The sequence below is a fragment of the Podarcis gaigeae genome (assembly GCF_964106915.1).
Source record: "Podarcis gaigeae genome assembly, chromosome: 1".
NCBI classification, from domain to species: Eukaryota; Metazoa; Chordata; class Lepidosauria; order Squamata; family Lacertidae; genus Podarcis; species Podarcis gaigeae.
This window is the reverse complement of record NC_139678.1, coordinates 92,500,995-92,518,499: the sequence shown is the minus strand read 5'-3', so window position 1 is coordinate 92,518,499 and position 17,505 is coordinate 92,500,995. Positions and strand designations below refer to the sequence as shown.

At 42.4% G+C, this 17,505-nt stretch overlaps 1 protein-coding gene across 14 annotated transcripts in view; it reads left to right on the top strand.

Annotated features, from left to right (window-relative positions):
• MYLK (myosin light chain kinase) overlaps positions 1-17,505 on the top strand; it is a 179,858-nt gene that overhangs the window by 52,963 nt on the left and 109,390 nt on the right. For 13 of the 14 annotated variants that reach the window (XM_083725422.1, XM_083725410.1, XM_083725408.1 and 10 more), the window contains 4 exons: positions 10,044-10,251; positions 13,174-13,222; positions 16,132-16,297; positions 17,291-17,456. In XM_083725422.1, the coding sequence (XP_083581548.1) occupies positions 10,044-10,251; positions 13,174-13,222; positions 16,132-16,297; positions 17,291-17,456 (589 nt within the window). Of the gene's footprint in view, positions 1-6,986; positions 7,037-10,043; positions 10,252-13,173; positions 13,223-16,131; positions 16,298-17,290; positions 17,457-17,505 lie in introns of all 14 variants that reach the window. The other variant, XM_083725409.1, reaches the window with a different exon arrangement.

Sequence of the window (17,505 nt, the reverse complement as noted above, 5' to 3'; positions counted from 1 at the left end):
GAGGTTGTCAGTGAGTCCGTCAAGTGAATCCGAGGATTCCCAAAAGGGAGCCCCCCTGGTCAGGCCAAGGGGCAGTAGAGAGGGAGGCAGTCAGAAGCAGGGGAACGAAGGGGGAATCCCCAGTGGGGGCTGGAGATCGGGACCGGCCTCTCCGTCGGAACGGAGTGAAGGGGGTGGAGTTGCCAGTGTGTCAGAAAGAGCAGAACAGGAAGCAGAGAGGGGAAGGAGTTCGGAGCAAAACGTCCTGCCGGAAGGGGAGGAGTGTAGTACCGAGAGTAGCGTAACGGTCGAAAGGAAGGTCAGAGGCAACGTACGCGCGCCAAGTTCAAATGTGGAGGCGCGCGGAAATGAGGAGAGCCCTGAGGAGGAGCCTGGTCCCAAAGCACGAAGGAGGGGGAGCAGGCGTCAGAAGACTCAGCCTCGGGGGAGTCCCGGAGGGAGGGAGCACAGCGGGGCAGGAAGACCCTGCGGAAAAGGAAAGAGAGGAAAAGGTGGAGCAGTACAAGCCTCTTAAGCTGGTGCAGGGGCGGGACTGACTCAGAGGGGACTTCTAACATCTATGGGTAACAGATGCGGAGCCACGGAGCTTGGATGTAACGACAACAATGTTCTTCAATAAAACCTTTTGTATATAACTTGGACTGGACTTTGGTCTCTTGTGAGCTGGGACCTCGGGTGGCTCTGACAGATAGTATAAATGTTCCACCTGTTCAAAGGATTGCATACTGCCAAGAGCTCTGTAATGCTTAAAAAGGAAGATAGATGTTGCCTGCAGTGTAATGATTTATCATGACAGTTTACCAAAAAGTAACCTTTTGCTATAATTCCATCTGAGACTTCTGCTAAAAACAAAAAGAGCATTTTTTTAATGTCTTGCATCTATGTGTCCATTATGAAGAAATGCATTTCCCTCCAACAACCTTCTTGCAACTCAATTCTGAAAAATCTGGTATTCTGAAGGGACACAATTCTGTGATAAAGTCCAAGCAAGCCCTATTTGGGAACAATTGAAGTCCTGTGCCTTTTAATATTATATATAACACTTGATTCTACAGCAGTCACTGTGCAGGATAACTGTAGAAATGTGAGAACATGAGAGGTAAAAAGATCCTATACACCTTTGGAAAAAATAGGATTTCTCTATTTGCCTTCTGTTTCAGGAAATTCTAACTTTTTGCCCTTCCATATAAAATAAAACAAGTGTTTTTAATTTGCAGGGCACAACTGTATGAGAAGTATTTTTAAAGTGGTACCTGAGTGCTTTAATATCTAAAACTGCACACCTCTCAAGTGGAGTGTCATGAGTTGTCTTACATCAGTAGTGACATTGAACAGCAAGATTTATTTCTTTTATCAGATTTGTACCCTATTTTTCCAGCAAGCAGACAAGTTGTCATGCCTGGGGAGAGTATCTCATTTTAACTTCATTATAGCCTGTGAGGTAAGTTAGGCTGAGATAATGGTGACTTGCCCAAGATTACCCAGTGAGCTTCATGACAAAGCAGGCATTTGATCCTAGATCTTCCTGGTTCAGTAAACAAACTTGGCTCACCTGTCTAATCACAACATTAGTTACATTAGATGGACAGGGGATTAGGCATTCCCAGCAGCAACCACAAGTTGCAGCAGAGGTATAACCAGGATAGGAGAGGCGTGTGTTCCTTGAAATTGAAGGATTGCAAGTGTGCAATCTGTACAGTTAACCTCTGTACAAATTCACAGATCTTCTTTGTTCCATATGCAGGTTTAGGGTTACATGTGTATGCCTTAAATTGGCACTGACACATTGGTGGTATGCAAGTGCAGATGAAACGTTTGCACAGTTAAGGACTAAATTTGAATATTTTTCCATCTCAAGGTGTTCCATCCTAATCTCTAAATATACATAGTGGAAGCTTAGTTAGCTACACCTCAACATCTTGATGTTGCTATCCTTATTTGAGAGTAATTCAGCATTGCAATATGGTGATATTTCCATCAGGGCAAGCATTTGGGTTTGCCAAATGGAACGAACCCTCCTCTCCTCCCCCTGTGTGCTGCTCTGGGGGTTCTCTGGAACCACCCAATATAATTTTTCGCAGAAGGAAACGGGGAGACAGTTGTGCAAGCAGACCTCCTGGGGCAGGGCTTCTGATGGGACTCATTAGTGGAATCCCACACATCTATTCAAGCATATTCATTTCAGTTTTGCTAAATAGTACTTATGTAATACTGTATATTTAGTTGAGTCAATATATCACATCTGACTCCTACTTGCATGCGGTGATGACACATGACTTTGGGCCCTGAAACCATTGGGTGCATCCTCCTCTGGGGCAAACCCCAGACAGGCATTGTGGCCAATGTATTGTATTTTTATTGTATTTGTATGCAACCAATTGCCATCTGTTGTAATTATGAAGATAGCTGACTGTAAAGCAGCCAGGGAAGTGGGATTGTGTACCTGGAAGTCAGTATAGAGAACAATGGAGCAAAGCTAATTGTGAACAGGAAAAGGATGTCAGAACTAGCACTTGCTTGGAGACTTGAGCTTTGCCGATCATCATAGCTATGTTTTCTTGTACATACTTAGCATTTGTTAAGAATCTCTTTCTAATTGCTGAATAATATAAGAGAATCTGGATTACACCAATTCCAAATCTCCAGCTAACTCCATTGTAATAATGATCCTATGCATACATTTTCCGGAACATTTTTGCTATCTCCTTTATTTGCGAGGACAGAAAAGTACTATAGTTCTAAAATGTCGTTTTGCCTTAGGACAAACAATTCAAAGCATGTGCAGCCACTTTTAATAGAATACTGAAATAGATATTTTTGCTGTGTTCAGATTATTGTGCCATGGTGGCTAATGGTAGAATCAACTTATGTGCAAGAGCCCTACCAGTTTCTTGTAAGGAAACCTAGAAAACAATAAGATGATTGTCAACAATATGATTTGCAGCTGCTGTCTGCTTTTCTGCTAACAGACCATGTCTTTTGTAGATAGCTCATAAATACTTCACTGTTGGGAGTACTATAAATGTTGGCTTAGTTGGAGCTTCTCCACTCATCCTTGGAGTAATTTTTGTATTTATTGGAAAAGCCACAGCTTCCACAGTGGTGGTTCATTGCTTTGGCTTCAGGGGCTTTCCAAACAGACCTATTTTTCCTCTGCAGTTGCCATTCTCCTGCATTTTGTCAGTTCATTCATCTGTTACCTTGGTTAATGATGTGGAGTTTCTGTTACTTTATATGAGATGAGAGTGAAAAGCCATGAGGTGAGAGCATAGGATGTTCCCTTCACATTAAGCTACTTGAATAAGGTACTGCAATAGATGAGCCAGGTAAAATAGAGCACGGAGGGACCAGTAATTAAGATTATAAAAGTCATTTGAGGCTATCCCAGAGAGTTTTTCTTGACTCTGTTTCCTGCAGTGGAAGTAGCCAGACTCCCTGTGAGTACACTGAGGTTTTTAGCAGAGGGCTTTTCTGGGTAATGCATTGTCCCTAAGCACATTTCAGAGCAATTATGTTTTGATAAGTACACAAATTGTGACCTGGCCTTCCTGATTGCCATTGAAGGCTATGGTTTTTGTCCTATTGTGTGATCAGGCCGGGAGCAACAAGAGCCAGAGCCTTCTTGATGGCTAATTTTCCTTCCTTTGAAAAACAGTTGCATTTTTAGATGGTGGTTGAAAACTTTTAAAAATATATGATCTGTGGGTTTTTAAAAAAAAATACTTAAGGCCCATGGTTTTAAAATCTAAATTGTTAAAAATATTGTTTATGAGTTATGATTGAGATGAAATGCCTTCCTACTTTGCTGCTCCACCTGTGGGCGGTGAAATGGGAGACATCCCTCCACAAACAGCTGCCATTTGTTCCTCTAAAGCAGGGGTCTGCAACCCGCGGCTCCGGAGCCGCATGTGGCTCTTTTACACCTTTGCCGCGGCTCCAGGGCGGATACTAGCGAGGGGAGGAGGCGCATTGTGCGCCCTGACACTCCCCACTGTGACGGGCGCTGTACTGGCTGTGATGTCGCATGGGGGCGGTGCGTGCGTTAGTCACGCACTGTCCCGACGTCACCTTCCCACCCGCTGTCAGATCGCGGCTCTGGAGATATATTTGTTTTAAATGTCGCAATGGTTTTGCGGCTCCCAGTTTTTTTTCTTCTTCGGAAATGGGTCCAAGTGGCTCTTTTTGTCTTAAAGGTTGCAGACCCCTGCTCTAAAGGTTCATCAGGGTGACACTACATGATGTGTGGTGTTTCTGTTAGAAATATTTCTGTGTACCCATGTCCTCATTCAGGGGCTGGGTGGGTTGGGTGAGATAGTGGCTGCCAGGAAGAGTTGTGGTGGCAAAGGTATGCCTCCTGAGCGTGTTCTTTCAGGTTTCAGACAAGCAACCCCTAAACATGGATGTTCCAAATAGCCATTGTGGCTAATAGTAATAATAATAATAATAATAATAATAATAATAATAATAATAATAATAATAATAATTTATTATTTATACCCCGCCCATCTGGCTGAGTTTTCCCCAGCCACTCTGGGCGGCTCCCAATCAGTGTTAAAAACCGTACAGCATTACATATTAAAAACTTCCCTGAACAGGGCTGCCTTAAGATGTAATAGATCTGTTTTCCATGAATGTTGATAGCCTATGGACTCATTACCTAAAATAGATGGATAAATCAAGGCAGCACAATTTACTTCCATTTGCGATGAAAGGGAAACAGAGCTAAGAGTTCCATGGGATGAAGTCCTAAAGCACACAGTTAAAGATGAGGTAGAGTCAGGCTACTTAGATACAGTGTTGACTAATAATTCAATAATGTTCTGATTTTGAGGGATTTTGTTAAAGACATTGCTGAAATTTTTCCTCTGCTACTTTGGATTGCTTGGGGGAAGATCTCAGTAGTGGCATTCTTCAAATGTGAACTCCCAAAGCAGTGATTTATTAGCACTGCTTACATATGGAATAAGAAACTTAAGCAATGCCAGATGTTGAGACAAAATATGACAGCTTATGCTGCAAGTTGAAGCATGCATTTGATCCTCTCTCTTTCAATGCATAGATGATTTTGAATGAGATAGAGTTAATTCCCCTTTTGAGTTGAATGATGATGTTAATCTAAGCCATCTAGGATTCTAGACCAGGCATTATTAAGCACTGGGAGCCATGTTAGAACATAGGTAAATAGCCCTTTACCATATTTTGTTGTTATCAAGCATGCCATGATTTTATTGTGTGCCATTTCTGGTGTCATATTGAATCTGGAATTTGATTGAAAACTTTAATGGATACTTAAGACTCGCTGATGACAGTGTGTTTGCAATAATTTGTGTGATTTCCAAACATTGAGCAATGAGCATAACTATTGAATGAAGACATTTATTATTTTGTAAGAAGAGTCCTAGGTGTTACAAGTCCCAGTTGGGCAAGTTTTCAGATTCATGGGTTAAGATAGGAAATCCCAAGAACTGAAAACCACAATAGGTTAGAGGCAATGCTCATGTCATCTGGGATTAACTTTATATCCATGGTAGATTTCTTTATTTATCATTATTAATATGTAGCTTCATAAAAAATATAAGCAGCTTACACAAAATGATACAAGATAAAATGCCAATAAAAGCAGACCTTAAAAGGGTTGACAACTGATTTTTTTTAGTGTAACCATGTGATTATAAAGTCAGAATTGCAAGCAAGACAAAAACTCTCATGCACTTGGGGATATATATTTTGTAAACCTTTGCAAACTTGTTCTTGATTAGAGCTTGAGAAGGGTAATAAAAAGGATCATGGTGTTCAGAATGGAAGAAACTCACCTTCTTATGACATTGCATGTTGTACTGGTAATGGTACAGCATGTCTTGTTACTCTTCATTGGGCTTCTGAGCAGAAATTTACTGCAGGAGTTCAAGGTCTATGTCATTTAAACAGGTCTTGAAATATTGTAACTAGCTTATATGTGTTTAGCCTACTTCTGGTTTCAGGTTAGACCAGAAACAGTTTGTTGTGGATGTGGGTTGAAAATATATCAAGATTCTTCCATTATCTGAAGTCTGTACAAACCAAGGCATTGATGCTGTCATTTAAGAACAGTTGCAAAATATTCAGAGAAAGCCCTAGTAGCTTTTTGAGGGGACTTTTTAATGTTCTGTGGAACTTTCACTCAAGTTTACTTTGCTCACTGAATTCAGGGCCAATTCAGACATTACGTGGCTGGATGGATGTTCTACAATCTACTATGTGCTTCCTGCTGAAAACCTTAATACCAAAAAGGATATGAGTATCTGTAAACCTATTAATATTACAGTGGTACCTCAGGTTAAGTACTTAATTTGTTCTGGAGGTCCGTTCTTAACCTGAAACTGATCTTAACCTGAAGCACCACTTTAGCTAATGGGGCCTCCTGCTGCCGCTGCGCCGCTGAAGCACGATTTCTGTTTTCACCCTGAAGCAAAGTTCTTAACCTGAAGCTCTATTTCTGGGTTAGTGGAGTTTGTAACCTGAAACATATGTAACCTGAAGCATATGTAACCCGAGGTACCACTGTACTACAATTTATTAAGGTCCCAGAGCAGGCTACAACAGTTAAAACGCAAGAGTCCATACAATTGGGACGCTGCAGTTGGCTATAACTCAGTCCCTGTCACATATGCATTATGTGTTTACACACGTAAGTCTTTACCCCACTTATTAGTGGAGACAGGTTAGACAATCAGCATGCAATGTGAATTGGTCTTTACTTGGAAGTAAGCTGCATTTCAATCTTTGTTCCTTTCTTTTGGGTGAAAGCAATCCTCCACCCCTTTACTCTTAGGAATCTGTAGGCCCATGTAAGGAGTAGACAGGGCTATAAATAAGGGCTATAGCCTTAAGCTGCAGAGCATTAGATAAGTGGATAAGTCCTCAACCCATTGTGGATGTATTATTAAATGCAGATGTTTCTGCAGAGCCTGAAAGAGTTACCAGAAAAATTAATTTTTTATTTATAGAAAAACCTGCTGCAGTTCTGGAATTGGTCCACCATCGGCATCAAACTGAGGTAACTGGCAGCTTGTTTTAGAATCACCAGACATTTTTATGGCAGGAATACATCTTTTCAGTGCAGGGGTTAGTTCAATATGAAATGTGTTTCAAACTCTAGCTTGAAATGTAAATCCTCACAAACAGAATAATTCGCCACTTGCGGCTTCTCCTTATTCTCCTCCCCCCCCCCCCTCGCAAGTACTATACCAACTGATGAAGCTGCAAGGCAGTGTGGGTTAACGAAGCTCACAAAAATTAAGCCCTTTGTGCATCAATCAGCCTCTCTCTCTGATTTTCTTAGGAAGAACTCTCTCATCCTTTTGGATGCATGTGCCCCTCCTGCTGTTCTTCCTCAAATTGGAGGCTTGATGTTTGCAAAATAAAAACACATGGAAAAAATTGAAATGTAGCTTATGTATGAGGGAGAGCCAAAATATGGTCAAAGAAGCCTATGAAACTAACCGTAAGTGAAGAATTGGATAGGAATGACATAGTATGGTCCAATTGGAGCTAAGGGAAATTAGAGTGATACGTTCTATCATGAGGGAAAACTGATAATTTGGAATAGCATCCAGAAGGAGAAAGGCACAATACTTTGTGGCCTGTGTTATTTGAAATTGGACTGGATGATAGGAAGAGATTATAATATTTTCCAGGGAGGAATCTACCATCTATTTGTTTTGTTAAATCAATTCCTTCTCCTGCAAGCACTTCTGACATTGGTGCCTGCTTTTATCCAAACCCCTCACTGCTTTTGACACACTGTAATCTAGAGAATATGCTTGGATCTGCTTTATTGTGACATTATTAGATTAATACCAATGGCAGTGGCAGAGAAACCTGAGTTATGCCTTAGTTCATTCAGTCTGCTGTTAACTGCCACTTAAGAAAATCTTTAGTTTTCTTTTATTTTACACCAGATGGTGATAAACTGCATGATTGCTTGTGTGAACATCAGGAAGCTAAGTTTCTCATTAGTAAATTAGCAGAGGAGAGGACAGTGATTCCTAAATTCTGGGTTGTTACCTTCTAGTGGATTACCAGATCTTTATAGGTCAGCTCCACCCTTCCTATGCTGTGAGGAATGTTTGCCAGTCTTCAAAAAGATTATTGTTGTAGTATAGTATTTTCCCCTAGCTGCAGAAGGAAAATAACTAAGACTGCAGCTGGACATTACATTGTTATGCTTGTCCTTGGAGTTTAACATTCTGTGGAAACTTCTCCATGAGGATCACTGCTCATGCTGCAAATGCATTGCATCCCCATTTACAGATGCATTCCCATGTTAGCTGTTTTCTATCATGGACAGCCCTGGAACCCTTTTTTTGACTCCTCCTTCCAGTTGATTTTGTGTGTGCTTTTCAGTTTTCTTTACAATAAATGAAATTAAAACACAAACACACTGTATTTGTTTATTGTGGGGAACAACATATTGTTAATTGGTGTTGGTCTTTGTTACTTTGTGAGAACTTTGTAACTGCCAAGGACACCACCTGGTGGATAATTTTTTTTATCCTGTTTATGTCGTAGCTCAAAATAACTGTGTAAATGCATTCAGTGCGATGGTCTATATGTGAAAAGTTTATATCATTTCCTGGACTACATGTGATAAGCTTGTATCATTTCCCAGGCTAAATCCGCTGGTTGAAGAATTTCTTCATAAAATGCCATGATGACCCATTGGCACTGGTCAGTAGGTAACTCTGCATGGTCTTGATGGTGACAGTCCCACAACTTCACATTATTAAGGGGTATCTGCAGAAATTGAATAGCAACATGCAGGACAAAAAGTGCATTAAAAATCAGATGCTCCATTAACTTCCAGCCTTACTGATTGCTTAACTAAATTTACAGTTTTCAGCTCTTGTTAAGAATGTTAGGCACTCCTCTTGATTTATTCTGTTGGAAAGAAATATATGGTCCAGTGAATATTTGAAATTCGGAATGTTGACATTCGGAATGTAAATGTTGGATTTATTATTTTGTATAAAATACTTATGTACTGTCTTGTATCCTATTTGGATTTTAAGGAAGTGTAACACTCAAAATGTATATCATAATATGGACTGAAATAAAACAGAAAATAAAGCTCATTCAAAGCAGAAATAGAAATAACAACAATTTTTAAATGTCTGAATGCATCAACATATTTTTTGCTTCATGCAAAACAAAATGTAAATCAGGCACTCTCTTTAAGGAGGGCATCCTGTAACTAGAGTGCAACCGCTGAAAATGTCTTCTCCTTTGTGACTGAGTGATGTAGCTTAGATAAAGGTGACACCTAGAGAAGACCCTCAGCAGAAGATCTTAATTCATGGACAGGTTGGTATGGAAATAGGTGCTTCTTCAGGTGTTTGCCCCTCAAAATTGGGAGAAATAGCTACTTTTGGATATTCATGAAATTCATTTTGGGGAAAGTTCACCTTTTATGTGTGATAAAATGTTAACCAAATTTTGCACACACAGTGTTACGCATGCACACTTAACACTCAAAAAACACAACTAGGTGTATTTTGCCATGGGTGGTGTTTGACCCTTTCTAAAGAGGCTGATGAACATTGCTTCTTCTAAATGCCTCTCCTAGTGAATGCATCTGATAATGAGGCCTGCAAATGTCATGCTACAATAAATCTGTTAGTCTAGACAGCCATTTGACAGTAGAATATGCTCTAATAATTTTGGCTCATGATTCTGCTTCTCAGAATTTCTCATTTCTGGCTTTAAAATTTCAAAAGACAGAAAAAAGCTTTGTCTGGGTAGCTGCCTGCTGGAGCAGCATTGCTAGTTTTAACAGCTTGATGCACCCAATAGTTTCTTTTCTTTTTCTTCAGGTTTTTGCCATTTGGCTCAAAACAGTTTGTATGTGTTTAACAGATATGGCTTGAGAAAATACTTTCCACTGGCTTATGAAGTGTTCTGCATTTCTTCCAGATAAAGTCACCTTCTGTGTTTGTTTCTCTCTCCTCCCCCCTTTCTCACTCTCCCCACACCACCCCCAATCTTTTTGCACCCAATCTTTCTAGGTCAGAGGCATCCCAGAACCCCAAGTCACATGGTACAAGAATGGGCAACTTCTGACAGAGGGAGAGCGCTGTGTAGTGGACCGTAGCATTCGAGGGCTTTTCAGCTTAATTATAAAAGGGGTGCAGGAGGAAGATGGTGGGCCATACACCTGCGAGGCCCGGAATGCTGGTGGCGTTCGTCAGGTGACAGTAGAATTAACAGTGGAAGGTAAGGGTCTTTCCATTCTGTTGCACGTTATGTATAGCATGCTTTACCCTGGTAGCAAATGAAGGGAGAAGTAGATTGAAAATAAGCAGGAAAAGCTTATAAAAATGATAAGGCTTTCAATAAGGCAGAAAATGAAATGCTGGCTATTCCTGTGTCTTCACCCCCAAAAAGAATGAGAGCATAGGCACCAATGCTAAAGTTATTTCCACATTGATAGTATCAGCTCTCTGCAATGGCTGCCACTAAGGACAGAGCTTGTGGAATGCTGGGGATCCACTTGTAGGCTATGTTTAGCTGCTGTGAGTGCAGATGACCCCAGTTCCTGATGGTGTGGCCTTCTGTTGAGTAGCAGGACTGGATGATTGGCCTGATCCTCTTCCTCCTCCAGTCTGGCCTGTTTCAGCAGTATCTGTTTTGCTTTTCTTTGCAAATATTTATAATACTAATACTGTGGTTTCTGTACGTGTTTTGTGTGTGGCTTTTTTGTGTAATAATAAACCATCCAGATGCATCACCTTAGAGTGTTCAAAGTGGTTCATGCTGATTATCTCAGTAATTCTTAACAGTAACCAGGTAGGTCAGTGCTACTATCATGATATTATCATGATATTTTCAGGTCTCCTTGAGGGAGCAATGAGGGGGAGTGTGGGCATGTGCTGGCTATCTTTGGCTCCTCTACTGCATGCCTGTGATAAGCTTGCAAGCCTTTGCACATCGGAGGGTGAATGCTTTATTCATGGAGGCTCTCCATGTAATTTAGAACCCCTGAGATACTATAGAGAATGCAGAACTAACTGGTACATCTCTGCTCTGCCCCACATCAGGTGAGGAGGAGGCCTGGGTAAGGTTGTAGTGGCTTGCCTATGGCTTCCTGGTGAGATCACCTAGTGCAGGTGAGATTTGAGCTGGAGGCATTCACAGCTCATTCTTTACCACTGTGCTTTTTAATTTATTTTGTGCTTGAATAAGAAGATATTATTATTATTTATGGAAGCTTCTTTTGCTCAGGCTTCCTAGGTCAGTTCATACTACAGTACTGTTCTGCCAAAAAAAGGGGGGGCGTATTCACCATTTAGTTATGTTGGCTTGGGATAATCCTGCCCATGTCCAGTAGATGGTGCTAAACATACAGTTAATAATACATTCCTCATCTCTTGACTCTTGTATAAAACAGTTTTCTTGTCTTTATGGAGAGAAATAAAAGGTAACAAATTTAGATAGGTGAGGTTAAGTCAAACTGGACTACTTTTGGAAGTAAATATAAATGCACTATTGAAAAGTAATTACCGTATTTTTTGTCCCATAGGACGCACCTACTTTTTTTGGGGGGGAAATAAAGGAATTTTTTCCCCTTTATTTCCCCCCCCAAAACCAGGTCGGGGAACAGTGGGATGGCGGTGCTGCGCCTCCCCGCTGTCCCCCGAGCTTGTGGGGCTGGCCCATGTCTGCCTGGCGCGAGGGGCGCTCTGCTTCAGGGCGCCCCGCGCGTCGGGCGGCAGGCTACAGTCCGCAGCATGGGGAACCCTCTGTTTCAGGGCGCCCCACGCACCCCCCGGGTGCGCAAGGCTTGCCAACACCAGCGCGGAGCACGGGGCGTCCTCCGAAGGACGCCCCATGCTCCGCGCTGCCAGCTGCCGCCCGCAAGCCTTGCGCTCTCGGAGGGAGATCCCCCGGGTGCGCAAGGCTGGCCAACACCAGCGTGGAGCACGGGGCGTCCTCCGAAGGGCGCCCCGTGCTCCGCGCTGCCAGCTGCCGCCCGCAAGCCTTGCGCTCTCGGGGGGAGATCCCCCAGGTGCGCAAGGCTGGCCAACACCAGCGCGGAGCACGGGGCGGCCTCCAAAGGGCGCCCCGTGCTCCGTGCTGCCGGCTTCCGCCCGCAAGCCTTGCGCTCTCGGGGGGAGATCCCCCGGGTGCGCAAGGCTAGCGGACACCTGCGCGAAGCACTGGGCATCCTCCAAAGGGCGCCCCGTGCTCCGTGCTGCCGGCTGCCGCCCGCAAGCCTTGCGCTCTCGGGGGGAGATCCCCCGGGTGCGCAAGGCTTGCCGACACCAGCGCGGAGCACGGGGCGGCCTCCGAAGGGTGCCCCGTGCTCCGCGCTGCCGCCCTCAAGCCTTCGGCTCCCAGGGGAGATCCCCGGCTGCGCAAGGCTTGCGGACACCTGCGTGGAGCACAGGGCGTCCTCTGGAGGGCGCCCCGTGCTCCGCGCTGCAGGCTGCCGCCCGCAAGCCTTGCGCGCCCGGGGGAACTCCCTCCGGGCGTGCAAGGCTTGCGGATAGCTTCCTGGAGCCTGGAGAGCGAGAGACGTCGGTGCGCACCGACGCCTCTCGCTCTCCAGGCTTCAGCGAAAGCCTGCATTCGCCCCATAGGACGCACACACATTTCCCCTTCATTTTTGGAGGGGGAAAAGTGTGTCTTATAGGGCGAAAAATACGGTAGTAATTTTAAAAATGGCAAAGAACATTTCACAGCTTGGTAAAGTTATCCCTTCGTATATGTGGAGAAATTATAGTGAAGAGTAAGACAGCTTTTTGTTTTGTATATGGGACTCAGTTTTGGACTCCTGTTTCGTTGGTTGAAAAGCACACCACACCAAATGGCTCGTCCATTACTACTGGGATCCAAGGCGTTGTGGCTTCTCCACCTCTAGAGTATAAACATATAATATATATAAACAGCAAATATATAAACAGCAAAACACACATACATGCAAGACATGGAATTTAAATGCTTCCCCCATTTGCCGCAGAGGGAAAACATATATTTATTTTTTGCCACCTTGTATCATATATTTTACTAGAAATTGATGGAAGGATGGCTTTTTAATTTTTAATTTTCTGTAGCCAGCGTCCCTAAATCTGAAAGAAATTGCAGCCCTGGTTAGTATTTTTATTGTATTTATTTCCTTCTATTTTCTGCTTCCAGGATCTGTTTTGAAGAAGTACAGTCTGCCTTCTGGTGCCAAAAGTTCTGGGTAAGAATTCCAGTGGTTTTCACATTTCTAGAGCGGAAGAATACTGATAGCTTTTGGAATATGCACACATTTTGAAATACTTCCCCCTCCACGCTTTCTTGAGCAACATTGACCCTTGCTATTAGCAATATCAATTTTGCTCAAAACATTCCTTGCAACTAGGACAGACTTACAGAAAATTGCAGTACATTTACCTGCCCCTTGAGGCTTCTCAGCTAACTGATTGTCCCTTTTGTTCTCTCTTTCCACCTGTCTACCTTTAAGGCCAACCAGATACGAGCTGAAATGTATGAATGCATGTCATGTACCTTTTAAAATTGTAAATAGTAGTGTGTGGTTGCGGGGGGAGGGGGCAGGCAATAGCATCATGTCTCTCCACAAACTGCTGTGGGCATGAGAGGAATTTGTGTGTGTGTGTGCCAGCGAACACTTTCCTCCAGTGGCCAATAGCAGTTTCAGGGGTGATTTTTCCCACTTTTCCCATATGCTGTGCTCCTGAGCAATGTATGAAGTGTATTGTTGCTGAGTCTAAGTAGCCCACTATTCTTTTCTTTTTTCAAGTTAAAAGTGAAGGCAAGGCAAGTGAGGCTCATAGCAATTGTTTTTCAACGCATGCGATTTCTGAGACCATCTGTATTTGTAGTTGCCTACAAAAATCTTCACCATGACCTTATTTTATTCAGAATTAACAAGTTGCCCCCAAATTGTCGTCCTTACATTGATGTGACTGCTCCTTGGGCTGAGGCCATATGTGGTTTTTCTTAGTGTTCTGATACGTTGTGGAAGCAGAAAGAGATGGGCACAACTTGTTGGCTTATGGGTAAGCTGTTGTGTGAAATGCACATGGCCCAAGAACGTTTGTTTCGTTTGCTTGCCTGAAAACCACAGCTTCAACTTCATCACCCTTGATTATCTCCTGCTAATGTGTGGTTGTGTATTTGCTGTTGAAATAGGCCTTGTCCATAGTAATGTGCATGGGTTTGGGTCATGCTATAGTATTGGCTCATATTTCAAGGCTGTTTATGAATGAGAGCAGCCAGCTCAGTTGACATGGTATTGATGATTTCATCACTGAAGTAGCTTGTTCCTTGAGTATGAGCAGAGATGGGCCAACACTATAAAGATGTTTTAATGCTGGTCATTTAACTCTGTACCTTAAATGTAGCAGCAGGCGGCTGGAAGGCCATTTCCAGCTTTTGATTTAGAGTTGCTTTTGTAAACATGTTTATGGCTGAATTTTCAGAATTGCAGGTTCTATGAAATTTCATTCTTAAATCTTGGGGGGCTGGGGCGGAATTTAAAAGATTATGGTGTAAAACAAACCTCAGTCATCAACTAGGTGTCCTCAAATCACACGATTCTTCACCTTGTAATTTTTTTTTAAAAAAGAGGGTGTCTCTTGGCTTTTAAGATTTGGAGGGATTACTAGTAGATCACTTGGCTGCACCAATTGACTGGGTCACTCTGTAGGCAAAAGGGGGACATATTCCACATTTCTGATGTGCCAGGATTTCAAATTGATTCCAAAATCCAGCCAAGCCAAAGAGTGAAAGAGGCATGGCACCTGCCATTGCTACAGAATAAATTCCATGTATGCCTGCACCATAACTTGCCATTGAACTCCTTTGTAGGTGCTTGTGTTAAATTTTTACAGAAAGTATGCATGCAAGCTTTGCTGCCGCATAGAACTTCCATTGTGGTTCTTGATGCTGAAGGACTGGCCCATCTCTGTTCTAAATGCACTTGTTTATATGCTCTGCAAAACAATGATTGGAGTTTCTGCAAAACCATGTCTGACCTGGGCCCCTTTGTAAAGAGTATGACTACCTGCTTATGGATGAATTGGCCAGAGGCATCCAAATTGTTACATAAGTCCAGTTAAGTTAGGGTACTATTTATTAGAGAGTTAGGGGGTCTGTATTAGTTCCTTTAGTTCCTATTTTATTCTAAACAAAGTTGGGTAGTTTCTTAGATAACTGAAGGAGAATGTTGAGAAGATCACCCAGTTCTGCTGGAGGATTGTTACAGAAGATAAACAGTTTTATCAGATTTTGGATAGTGGTGATTCTGCTACGTAGTGAGATATTCATGTACATCTGTCCAGTAAGAGAACTTCTATTGTATGTGGCAATTAGACTGTTCATTGTTACTTATGAACAACCAGAGCTGTCAAAGAGCATGCTTGTATGTGTTGTGTGCATATTAAAGGAAGGCATCTGGCAAAATGGTGTTCCATTTTGGGAGGAACCTATGGCAATGATCATTATGTAAGCGGCTACCCTGCATTCCTTTTTTTTAAGGGCACTCATGACCTATCAATCAGCATTGTTCCATACTTTTCCATATATCCAGTTGTTTATTTTATATTTTGTACGTAGGTATGGATAAAGTGCAAAATGCAATTTCTGATTGTGTCTGGTCTGAAGGGAATTAATATACAAAATGTGGTACATGTTCCTTTCAAGTACTCAGAAGGGGTGGCTGGCAAAGGTCAAGCCTCTGCTTCCTAGTATTTTCATATGACATATGCCCTCTTCAAACTTGATGAGAGGTACATGCATTATGTAACTGTACCTTAGATTTTTTTTTTAAAAAAGTGCAAATAGGTTCTCAAAAAAGGACACCATATTGTCTAACGCAGGGGTGGGGAACAAGTACCCCTGCAGCTATTGCTGAACTCAACTCCCACCATCCTCAGCCATCATGGCCAATGCTTAGAAATGATGGAAATTGTAGTTTAACAACATTGGGGACCACAGGTTCCCTACCCCAGTCTACTGCTTTCATTGTTTTAATCACCTGAACACTGTTCATAAAACACATTTAAGTAGCACAATTTAAGAAGTAACAATCTCTTTAAATATAGCTATATTAATTACTGAGCTCTGATAATATTATTTCCTTTCCAGTGGTAGAGTTACTGTTCCATCAGTAGAGCAACGACCAAGCATCTGGGGCGAATGCCCACCCAAGTTTGCTACAAAACCCAATCGGGTCATAGTGCGAGAGGGACAGACTGGTAAATTCTCCTGTAAGATAACAGGACGACCTCAGCCTCAAGTCACTTGGTTTAAGGTACAATTACTTGAGAGGATTTCCAAATTCACCTCTCCTAAAGGGAATGAAACCCAAAGCCTTGTTTATTTGAACTTGTGTACTTTGAAGTATCTTTAGCCACAGTTTTGCTTGGCCAGATTTTTTTAAGTTTTCAACCTGACCATGAAAACTTAGTTTCCTCAATCTTATTCCCCTGTGAAAATAAATTATGGGGATACATGTCAGAGCACTCCCATGATAAATTATTCAAGTAAGCACACTGAAAGACATGGAAAACCTGCAGTGGAAGTATGTTCTGTAACCTTGTACACAAAATTAAGTTGAGATATCTTGGGGAAAGTATTGCAATAACATTTTAATTAATCATAAATTTATAAACCTTTACATACTGAGAACTCAGAAATGGCAACTAAACTGCAAAATACATGATGGAATTCAACATTGCAATCTTTCAGTCAGTGCAAGCATTTTTGCTTGCCACACGGAACAATTTCACATCTCCTCTTGTGTGTTGTTCTGTGAGTTCTTCTCACCTTCCAGAGAAGATTTGGGGGGGGGACGGGGGGGGAGCCCCATTGTGCTAGTGGGAGTCCTTGTACTGGCTTCTGCTAGCATACCTGGTTAGTTGAATCCAGACCATTGTAATTGAGACTGAATTTAGTTTGCAAACTGTTTTGCAAGGGCTAGGTTTTCAGGCTGTGGCAAATATGTCTTTTGACTGAAGAATTCGCAAAGTTCTGGCTTTGGGTTATGGCAAATGAGCCTTAAAATGTCCATATTCTGAGTGTGTCTTATCCATGGTGTAAATCAGATTATCCGGAATGCCTGAGGTCTGGCCGCTTGGGAGTATTCTAGTAGTATATAAACATGCCACAAAGAGCAGTGGGCTGAATTGTAAAAGCAGAAAAATAGCAAAGGATGAGGTGTTAATCTGCCAGGCATTGATTCCCACCCCCTCTACCATTAATGAATGTATCTGTACACCTTTCGTATTTTTCATGATGCATGCAGGGTGAAATTCAGGTGCAGAAAAGTGATCGTTTCAACATGTTTGAGAAAGCGGGCATCCAGTTTTTGGAGATCCAGAATGCTCAGCTGGTCGATGCTGGAATTTACACTTGCACTGTGATGAATAGTGCTGGGAAGGCTTCTGTGTCTGCAGAGCTCATGGTTCAAGGTATGGTTAAAATAGACTAAAAGGGAAAGAATGCAGGCATGCCAGCTAA